Raw genomic sequence first — 11,614 nt, forward strand, 5'->3', positions numbered from 1 at the left:
ATAACTGTGTACTGTAGTCTTCTTCATGGGTAAATAAGGCATCCCCCTGAAAATAAGCCCTAGAGCATATTTTGGCCTTCAAAAAAAAATAAGACAGTGTCTTATCATCGGGGAAACAGGGTAGTTACATAGGTAGGTCAAGTTCATCAAGTTCAACCACTAGGGAAATAAACATATACCAGATATAAAACCCTTTAAGACATAGTCGGTCCAGAGGAAGGCAAAATGTGGATATGTGGAACTAACAATCATGGGGTTTTGAGGTTTTGGGGTGATATGGTTTTCTGCTGGCTTCATGTGTGTTGATCTGAAGTACTTTTATGGTTTTGTTGTATATGGCCAATTGCTATCTGAGCTCTGCACATTCAGGTTCTTAGCTTGATTGAGTGAACTACTATTTATCTTTCTTGAACAGAAATAATAAATCATATTTACAACTGTGTAATTACTTCTACAAAATTAACAACACTTATATATTTGCTTTGTTGTGAGTAAGGACTTTTGTATTGTCTATATCTAAGCAATTCTTTGAATCTTTTTTCCTAACTTGGTACCATTTTCTCTCATTTCCTCTGTACTTTTCTCTGTCAATTCAGTCTGTTCTGCAAACTGGCAGCTCTTGTCAGACATAGGATATCACTGTTTGGTAAGTCATTTGGAGTTAGGACAGGAAAGGAACTCCAAGTAGGTTTTTATATTCTAAAAAATGCATGGAAACAGCACTTAACCTGCTTTCTGCGTGGTGTGTGGGATAGCACCTTAAAGTACAATCCTGTGTTATTAGGCACATGTTCATGTTTTTACAGTTATTAAGATAGTATACAATAATTATTCAGAACATTTTAAAGGTAAACTCCAGTCAAATGTGGAAATTGTGCATTGAAGATAGGTAAAGTACTAATTTTGTTTATAGTATTTAATTAGTTCCCCATGGCTGTTGTGCCTAATGTGCCAGCAAATAAAAAGGCATATGAGCCCTTTAGTTGCACCCCACTCTTACCCAAATTTAAATGTTTTGCAGAACACAATCAAATTACAGCAGTTTTGAATTGGATATATTGTCAGAGAACCATGAACCATTTAAGGATTATAGCACAATTGAAACATTTCTATGATAGTATTAATATTGCACTGACTAATTTTATTTACAAATGCCTGGAGTTGTTCCTTAATATGCCACAATATCCATAATACAACAAAGGTTATGTCCAGAATAATATATTCTAGTGGAATGAAGACCAGAGGATGGATGGAGAACAGAATAAAGGTCATTAGTTTGGGTGGGTAAGTGGTTATTAGAACAGTGATGGTTGGAGAAGATACACATTGGGGTTGACTACTAAAGTAACATAAACTGTTCACACACTGAAGTTATTTTTTTGCAAGAGATAAATAATTTAGTTAGTGAATGAGGTGAATGGTGATTTCATCCATCCAAATATGTGCAAGATAAAAATATTTTTTTTAGATTTCCTAGGAGGCAATTATTTATTCTTTGGAAATTAAATGTTCACCACTTTTATTGAGGTTAATTATTTACCCCTATAGCCCTGAGGTGAACATACTATGTTTTTCTAGTACCCCAACCCCAATGTGCCTACCCTCAACCATAATTCTTCTGTTTACAATGTACAATGTAGGTATGGGCAGTTCATTTGTCCCTCCTCTGCTCTCCAGTTTGCCAAAGAAGAAGAAATAACTTGTAAAAGAAGATGCTGTGCACGTTTATCTATAGTGCAGTTTGATTCTACTGCATCGTTTGCACCATGTTCATCTTGCTGTTGTTAGTGTCACTTAGAAAGTCACGAGTTGCTTCAGCTATCTGTATTATACCATGTTTACACATGATTTATTTAAGGATCCATAAAACAATCTATAATACAAAATCTGAAAACTAAAAAGTATCTTTACCGCAAGCCCAGCTTTAGCCAATATTGTAGAAGGGGTTGAACTTTGTTTTTCTTGCTTTCTGTCCTTGTGATGGGGGTTTCAGTGACCGTAAGGAAGGACATTTCTCTGATAACCATAGAGACAGCAACAAAAACAAAAATGGGTAAAATGGACCCCTCTATGCCTTTTTATCTCCATTCCCTTTTGTTTCTTTACCTGGTGTGACAGAATTAAAACAACAAAAAACTGCTCTGTGGTGTAACGGGGAGCAAACTAACATTATCAGGACTTCTTAACCTTCTCTTATTCCAGAAAAAAATCTTTCTAAAAAGAAAATGTATGTATCTATTCACTATTCATAGATGTTAGAATAAATAAACTTTGATTAAATATAAAAACATATCTGTTTCTATACAGCTAGACTGGGACTGGTTTGGTGCTTGTTAACATGACATTTACCAAGCACTGGATACAAGGTTTTTGTTGAGGTGGAAGAGGGGGTTGATATGCTGATTCTGCCTAAACAGTCTTCCTAAGTACCCCATGAAACTAAACTATGTAGCTAACCCCCTGGTATCCATGATGTGTTTAGGTGCCAAACCCTTATTCAATTTTTTAAAGAGCTAAGATATATGGATCCCTCTTAATTTTAGTTACAGCATGGAGAGTGAATGTCTTTAACTGTGCTTTAGAACCCTTTAGGATAAATTCTGGTTAAATGTAATTTAAACAATAAACTATACTGTAGCAACCTAACCAGTAGCAACCTAATTCTACAGTGATATGGCCATTGTTATTTACCTTTTCATATTTCTACTGATATTGCATGTCACCTGTGTGCCATTGTCACATTCTTCAAACCCAGGAATTATACAGTAGCCAGTGCAAACATATTCAATAAACATCATGTTCTAACAGTAGTTTCATAAAATAAGATGTTTGCTCTTGTCTTTTTACTACAGGAAGTGATTCTGCCACCATGGTTAGCTGTTTGCACATTCTGGCCCAGACACTGGACACACGGTACTTTTTTAACTTTTTTTATAGGGTTTTAAAATATTGTTTGTTTTGCAGTATCTTCTATTAATAGTTAAGAAAACTAAAAAAAATAGTTAATCCAATTGTGCTGGAGAATACAATAATCAAGCAATCCTAATTTGATTGTTTAAAACTAGTACATTAGAAAACCATTCTAGTCCTAAATCTGTTACTGTGTGAAGTTTGTTAAATAGAACCCCTAGATTGCAGTTGATCACCTTTTGACCTAAACCAAAGAATATAGAGGTTAATTTATAAGAAAAATTGAGGCTTTTCTCTTACCAAAGTGAATTAGCCTGGAATTTTTATATAGCTTATTTAGTTAGGTGAAACTTTGCTGACTTCAACCAGCCATTCCTGTGCAAGCAAAAATCACGTTTTTAATTTTTCTTGCACAAGGGTATCATTTGCAAAGTAAATTTTCAAGTAAATCCTCCATTTGCAAAATGATGATTCACTAGGTAAATCGCCTAAACTCTTTAAATCGTAAATATCCCAGCAGTATTTTTAGCCTTATAGCAAGCACACCATCTATGTAATAATTCTTCTTTTACTGTATAGAGGAATACGTAGCTTTCTTAACTTGCCTGTTTTTACCTGTTAATTTAGCACTGTAATGAAGTCTGGATCTGAGCTGGTGAAAGCTGGAGTCCGTGCTTTCTTTGAAAATGCTGCAGAAGATTTGGAAAAGACATTAGAGAATTTGAAGCTTGGAAAATTTACCCACTCCAGGACTCAGATGAAGGGAGTCTCCCAGAACATTAACTACACCACAGTGGCCCTGCTTCCTATACTAACTTCCATTTTTGAACATGTGGCTCGTCACCAGTTCGGAGTTGATTTATTATGTAAGCCCTTCATATTTATAGAGCTGGAAATAATTCATATTTGAGTTGAACAGAGTACACATATCTTCTAGATCACCAGCAGTTAACTAGAGGATATTGAGCCACAGTGCACATGGTTTCTGCCAATCGTTGTGGATCCCAGTGGTCAGTGGTAGCTCATTATAGCTCTTTCTGAACATATTCTGCATTATATACGTCCTATAACTATGAAGACCAGCAGCAACCATTTAATGTCTACAGTATATTAATATGAAATGTTTTCATTTAGTGCTATCTTTAAGTAATGGTCCAACTGGCTTTTATATTTGAATGTGTCTCAGGAGCTGACAAAAAGATTGGGGACTAACCTGCATTGGTGTTTGAGCAAAATTTAGTCTACTGTTTTGTTTGCTTAAATGGGTTAAAATGAAAGCTTTGTACATAGTAATACTAACTACATGTAATAGGCTTTATAGTCTTAGACTTTCTGAATATCTATCAAAAAACATTTTCTGGTGAAGACATAGTAAGACAATATCACTTCTTTTGCTGATATTTACACACAACTGCAGTTTGAGTAAAATCTTATGTTATTGCTTGTGTTCTAAAATACAATACTGGTCAAAAAAAGAATGTACTTTATTTCAGTACAGCTTACTCATAATATAATGTTATTGCCTAAATGACAAAATACCAGATGTGGTCATTACATTGGCAGTCCCTGCTTCCTGCCCATGACTGTGCTTTACTGGCTTTCAATTAAAAAATATACTGAAGTAATACAGGGGTTTGATATTGCTGACCTCCAATTAATATAATTGTCTGAGTGTATCTGGCTTCAATACTTCCAGTCACTGACCTGGAATTGTGCAGATTAGGAAGTCAGAACACCTAATATATATAATGCTTCAAGGTTTTGTACTGCAAATCATTGAAGCTACCAGAATAGAATAACAGCCAGGTTACTACAACCTTAAGAAGGAAAATTCAGCTTTTGAAGCACCTTTATTATTAGAATAAGGGTTCCCATTTAAGTCTCCAGTATCAAGCATCCAGTATCAAGTGTGCACATTAGAAAGAGGTCATTAGCAGAATGACTGCATTCTATGCTGATACATTTTAATGTGGTAAAATACAAAAATAAAGACAATTAGTCTACCAACCTAATAATTTCCAACCCAGATATTTTTATTTAAAAATATTGTCTGAAAATTTAAAATATTATCAGCAACGCATTTTTTTCATTTCACAACATATTAATTTTAGTGATAGCATCAGAACACCATGAGAAGAAAACTGAAACCTCAGCACAGGAACATTTATTTGGATTTTCTTAATTCTTCAACTACGTAAAGGCAATAGATTTTCGTTTCATGAGCTGAACTCTTATTATTGTCTCTAGTGAATTTCTAGTGCCTTGTACAGCTTCTTCCCAAAGAAGTTTAGTAATGTTGTTGGATCACTAAACAACCAACAGGAATAACTGCTCTTGTTTATTAATGAGGAGGACGTAAAATCCACTCATCTATTAAAATAGAGGTTGAAATTGGGGGGGTGGGGTGAGGTGTTTGAATTCCTATTCAGGAGATCAGCTGATGGTGACAATGCTGCTCCTTCATAGGTAAGTACAGTGAGAGAGGACTGTCATTCTAGGACTGAAAGTGTGTTTATTGGCAGGACGAAAATAAAGAACAAAAAAGAAAAGCAATTTTACCACTATATCTAGGAGCTGATAAGCTTCAAAATATTACATTTGGGTTATGTGTTTAGGTATGTTTTAAGCATTTAAACAATCCAGGGGGCCACTACAAACAAAACAATAATTGTATAGAATACAGAATTACAACCGAAGACACAATAAATATGTTTGTTTGACATGACTTTCTGATATGTATGGCAAACTAAAAGATTATATGTTTTATTTTGTTTTTCCTTAGTGGATGATGTACAAGTGTCCTGCTATCGAATCCTCTGTAGCCTTTATTCACTTGGAACAGGAAAAAACATCTATGTTGAAAGGTACTCGCATAACTTTTTTGCTGCTTGTAAATGTAATTTTAAATGATGTAACTGTTAATGAGTAAACCAAATAAAAATATTAAATTTATTGAAGATGACAAGTGATGTTAGGTTAGTAATGTAGTATAGATCCCAAAAGAAAAAAAGCTGAACCCCAGGGCTGTTTGGTATACATTCTGGTAAACCTAGGCATCCTTAGATGACAGGCTTCCCATCCAATTGCTTTCAGCTGGATCATGTAATAATTCTGTCAATGTGCCCCTGCCACAAACTCCTCTTGCTGACTCTTCTTATGTGAAATAATGATCAGCCAGGTTAGAAAACCCAACTAGAAGCATAACTAGATTGTAAGCTCTTTGGGGCAGGGCCTTCTCCTCCTGTGTCACTGTCTGTATTCATCTGTCATTTGCAACCCCTATTTAATGTACAGGGCTGCGTAATATGTTGGCGCTATATAAATCCTGTTTATTAATAATAATAATAATAATACTATAATAACTATAATAATACTATAATAACTATAATGCATGGAAACCATAGAAAAATTCTGATGACCCTTAGTGAACAGCATCTGACGTTGTCAATGACTGACAAGACAGGTGTGACAATACTTTTCATTGATCAGAGCATAAAGCAGGGGTGGGCAAACTTTTTCAGTCAGGGGCTACATAATAAAATTTGAGGGGCCAGGCCGATGGGAGAGTGGGCGGGGTTATGCCATCATGACGCCACTGAACGTAGCGTCATAATGACATAACCCCGCCTACTCTACCATCGCAGATGTGAGCCTGTGATGGGAGAGTGGGTGGGTTATGTGCAGTGACACACTCCCATCTCTCCCATAGCAAGCTCAAAGCCTATGATGGGAAAGTGGGCGGCTTGTGTTTAGGGACCCAGAAAGAGTAGGGGTTGACCAATTCAGTGACTAAGGCTATGTACACATGTCAGAATATTCTCGGCCAAGACGAGCCGTAGAGCTTGTCTCAGATGAGAATCTGACATGAACCCCATGTCATGTCATGACATGAGGCCCACTTAAAAAACATGAGCACTTAAAAAAATAATAAAACAAACAACTTTTTTTTTTTTTTTTTTTTTTACATAAAAGGGTTGTCTACCCTTTTATGAAAAAGTGAAAATGTTGAGTTTAGGTCCTCTTTAAGCTTAGTGTATCCTGACTTGCAGAAGGATAATTCATCTTGCTAAGTGAACAGCCCAAATTCTTTTAGTAAATCAACCCCAAAGCATACGTTTTTTTTGTTTGTTTTTTTTTTACTGTGTATTTATCTATTTTAAAACATTGTCCAAATACTTTTACTGTAGGTTTAGAAATAAAATGTGATTTCAAATGCCACATACAATATTTTCCTCTAAGCACAATAACAATTTGATGATTACCACAGGTCAGAGCTGAAGGAAGATACTCTGGAGAGTATGACAATGATGTGTAGTTAGAGAAGGTTTTAGCAGACGTGCAATTAACCTCTGTTGCCTTGCGGGGGTGCAGCTTATTAGCAAAGCATCAAAAGAGAGAGATTTTTAGTAACACATTCTGTCTGTGCAAGGAGGAGGGAAATATTTACCCAGTAAATTTAACTTAATAACACATTTATTTTATTATTCCATTGAGCCTATTGTTAAAGAAAAAGAGATTGAATTTGTTAAAAATTGCTTTAAAAATGAAAAGGCCTTTTGATAGATTGATCCTTAAACATTTACAAGGATATTGAAGCTCATTCTGCAGGGAATTTCTTATACACACGATTTCCTTTTCTTAGAAGCCCCTAGTAAATAAATGGCTGGGGATTACATTGCGGGTTGTGCCCTGCACATTACACCAATGTTCTGTATAAATAGAACGAAGTACCTACATTACAAACAGCGGGGATGTGCCTGCTGCTTACAATGCTTCCAGCTGCTGAGTACAAGAAACAGGCGTCAGATGTTCTGACATTTCTTGTCTTCACGATACAGTATTTGCTAGGGATTAAAGACTGGGAGCAGACTATGTCCAGGAATCATCCCAACAGCTCCCATTCCTAAGGAAAGGCTTCCACAAAACATGCTGTCAAAACCATAGCAGACAAGTGAAGAAAATATGTGATCAGGCTATTTTTTCTCAGTACCCAAGAGCGCCTTTTATTTACCCTAAACCCTTTTAACTCCATTGTCTGTGTTTTTACATAACTGTGTTACAAAGGCTGTAATATTATGAATTCTGCCACTTATGCATGGGCTTGTGTGGCGGCAGAGAAAATTCCATCTGGATAAATTGTCTGTAGAAATGTCAGTTGTCAGAATGTTTTTTTCCCTTTATTAAGGCAGACATGGAGCAACTAAATTGCCTGTCAAAAAGAACAGACAGCATACTGTGAGATAGCCAATCAATGCAACATTTCAGCAGCTTAATTCAGGCAACAGGGAAGAAAGCCAGGGGGAACAGAACATAAATAAATACCTCTAGCAGATTAATTGGGTTCTCTATCTCTGTATCATTCATACCACATGTAGAAAATCAAAGATTTTACTTCAGAGCCACCAATGGAATAAGTTAACAAGAACCTCAATCTAGAGTTGAATCAATTAAGTGTAAATTATGGATTCAGATACATATTACAAATGACAGAAGCAGCAATCATTTAGTCCACTACATTTTTTGTACATTTGCATTAGCCCAACATATTTCTCTGTGTTTATTCTAGAACTAGTAGTCAAATCCTAACACTTAGGGGTTATATTAGCATTTTAATTTTTGTCTTTATTATCACTAACGAGTTTGAAATTGCTGTCACTTTTGTTCTTTGTTAATCTGGTGTCTACCATTTGTCACATTTAATTCCTGGAGTAATTCAAGCATAATAATCATTTTTATTTAGTTGTTTTTTATGTAAACTTGTACACAATGGTGACAATAAAACAACTCTTAATAATCTGCAACTACCTTCCCTTTGATTTTAATTACACTGTGTTTATATAGCGCCATCATTTTACGCAGTGCTGTCCATAGTCGTGTCGTTAACTGTCCCTCAAAGGAGCACACAATCTAATGTCCCTACCATAGTCATATGTCATTAATGTAGTCTAAGGTCATTTTTTTTTTTTTTTTGAAGGGAAGCCAATTAATCTTACTGCATGTTTTTGGGATGTGGGAGGAAACCGGAGTACCCAGGGGAAACCCACACAGACACGGGGGGAACCTGCAAACTCCATGCAGATAGTGTCCTGGCCGAGATTCGAACCTGGGACCTAGCGCTGCAAAGGCAAGAGTGCTACCTCTGAGCCACCCTATGTGATGTGATGCTGAATGTGATGCTTAAAAATTGCATTATTTTATTGAATCAAAATCATATTCTTGACATTAGGATGTGGTATTATAAAACAACTTTAAAACAAATTACTTTTTATATAGTAGATTTTTTACTACATTTGTTACTTTGTTTTTAGTGTTTGAGGTAAAACTTAATTTTTTTCTTGGACAGTTAATGATGAATTTTAAATGGATGTTTAACAATAAAAAAGCAACCAAACCTTTAAAATATCATTTTTGGGACTTCCGGTTCCGGTGCCTCATGGAATAGCAGAGCAAGCTAATGGCTCCCGTCCACCTCCGGGATAATCCTGAACTAAACCTGCATTTCATGTGGCGGAAAGCTCACACTGTCTACACCGCTCCGGTGCCTGAATGAACCGGTTTGTAGAGTGCTCTTTCTCTGTGGATCCTCCAATTTCCATGGGCAAGAAAGAGAAGCAGCGGGCCATGCCTTCCAAGATCGACTGCTGCATCTTCCTCACAGCCACATGCTTCTGCCTCCTCCCAAGGAAGCTCCGCAGACACAGCAGCGCCAGACCCAGTAAGAATTGCGGATGCAGAACTGCTGAAGCCTACTCTTTTGGAAGCTATAGATCCGGCAGTACACTGGGGTATTCAGTCTATTCGTAAAGATATAAATGAGCACTGCATTAAGGCGGCTGAGCAAAGGTTCACCTTAATCGAGGATGATGTATCCTCTACTAGAACACTTATTTCTACATTGGAGGCAAAGGCACTTGCATTACAGGATAAAGTAGAGGACCTGGAGAACAGGTCCTGCAGGAATACCCTGCGCATTATTGGGGAATAACCTGCGCTTCCGTTCACAAAGGTAATTTGAAGGGGCCTCTTTACTTATTTTTGTGGATTACTTAGCGGAAGTGTCACGTAAACAACGTAACTTCCAGCAAGTCTGCTCCATAATGTATCGCAATAAGCTGCATTTTACTTTGGCATACCCGGCTATTCTTAATTTTACGGATTCTCTTGATCGAAAATATTCCCTTACCTCGGCTTAGAAAGCAGTAGCAGCATCAAGTCTGGTACACACTTTATCGGATGCAGCATCAACGTCATTGGTGACATCCGTACGTTCCACTGCTAACACGCCTAGGTCCTCTTCGATTCCTGTCAATTCACCCAAGCTGCCCTGGGATGTTGTGGGTCCATCCGGAAAATACAGGACACCTCACTTCCTGGTTTATCCACTAAGAGCAGATAATCTGGAGAATGAGCCCTGATATTTGAAGTGCCTTCCAAATTTTTTGCTCGTGTATCCCACTTTTTTTTTTAGAGGTGTGAGCCTATTTTCACGTTTGCTATTGCTATACGCAAGTACGATTTGTTTTCCCTTTTCTTCATGAGGAAAAAAGGAAAGTCAACTCTTTAATTTGTTTGTTTCTACTTACATGGTTGTTCTGTTTTTACCCCAAGTTGGATTGCTCACACACAACTTAGACACTATTTTTCAACCCTGCTTGGTGCTAACGCAAATGTGATTTTTGTTTAATATGATGTCGACAGTCCTCGCAACAAATCTGGCGCCACGTGTTTTTCTCTGAACTTTTTGACGGTATACTATATGTTACAATTTTCTGGCTTATCCGTTGGTAGTACTGTACTGCTATTTATAGGTGACACTCTATTGGTAATTGAGATGTACAGTGTTTATATAATACTCTCCTGTGCTGATATTATATGCGGGTGATCTCTTGGAATAGGGCTCCCCAAATAAACATATGTCTGTACTCCGCCACCTTAAACGGTTGAAAGCAGATATAGTAATGATATAGGAAACCCACTTGGGAAGTAATGATTTTCACCGAATAAAAAACCTATGAGTTGGAAAGGTATATGGTTCCCCATTAGCTGACCGCAAAGCTGGAGTAATGATATTGTTCCATAAAACATTCCTGGGTAAATCTGTCCAGGGCAATTCTGAAAGCCGCATTTTAATGTCATTATTCAGTATTATGACCAAGAAATATCGTTACACTATATATTTGCCCCCATCCCGCTTACGATATCTTTTTTTCTGACGAAGCTGACGAACTGGAATTCGAACCGAATTTCAGGAAAAATTTGATTTGCAATGAATCCGAATTTCCTCACGATTCGTGGTAACAAATCGCAATTTTATGACCCATAATACCATGCATGCAGCCAATCAGCAGCCAGCCAGCCCTGTGATGTCACAGCCCTATAAATAGCCTCAGCCATTTTGGATTAGGACATTTTACAGCGTTCTGAGTGCAGGGAGAGATGTGTGCAGGCGCTAGGGAGAGTGATAGCAAAAACCTCATTGTGAGAAAAAAACTCAAAAAACGATTTATAAGTGCAGGGAAAGGATAGGGAGGAATCATTTCAAAGCTTCCTATTCATTGCAGGGAGAGACGTCAGAAGGCGCTAGGGACAGTGCTAGAAAAGCGATTTACAAGTGCAGGGAAAGATTATTTGGGGATCCAAATAGCCATTATACAGCTCTGTCATTCCAGCAATTTATATATCCAGAAAAATATATACGCAGTTC

The 11,614-nt window shown here is 37.0% G+C and overlaps 1 protein-coding gene across 14 annotated transcripts in view; it reads left to right on the forward strand.

Moving 5' to 3' along the window:
• RYR3 (ryanodine receptor 3) overlaps positions 1-11,614 on the forward strand; it is a 300,041-nt gene that overhangs the window by 184,351 nt on the left and 104,076 nt on the right. For all 14 annotated transcript variants that reach the window (XM_072428468.1, XM_072428475.1, XM_072428469.1 and 11 more), the window contains 4 exons: positions 597-646; positions 2,853-2,913; positions 3,538-3,776; positions 5,693-5,774. In XM_072428468.1, coding sequence (XP_072284569.1) covers positions 597-646; positions 2,853-2,913; positions 3,538-3,776; positions 5,693-5,774 — 432 coding nt within the window. The remainder of the gene's footprint in view (positions 1-596; positions 647-2,852; positions 2,914-3,537; positions 3,777-5,692; positions 5,775-11,614) is intronic.

This window comes from Pyxicephalus adspersus, chromosome 12 (genome assembly GCF_032062135.1).
Source record: "Pyxicephalus adspersus chromosome 12, UCB_Pads_2.0, whole genome shotgun sequence".
Classification (NCBI taxonomy): Eukaryota; Metazoa; Chordata; class Amphibia; order Anura; family Pyxicephalidae; genus Pyxicephalus; species Pyxicephalus adspersus.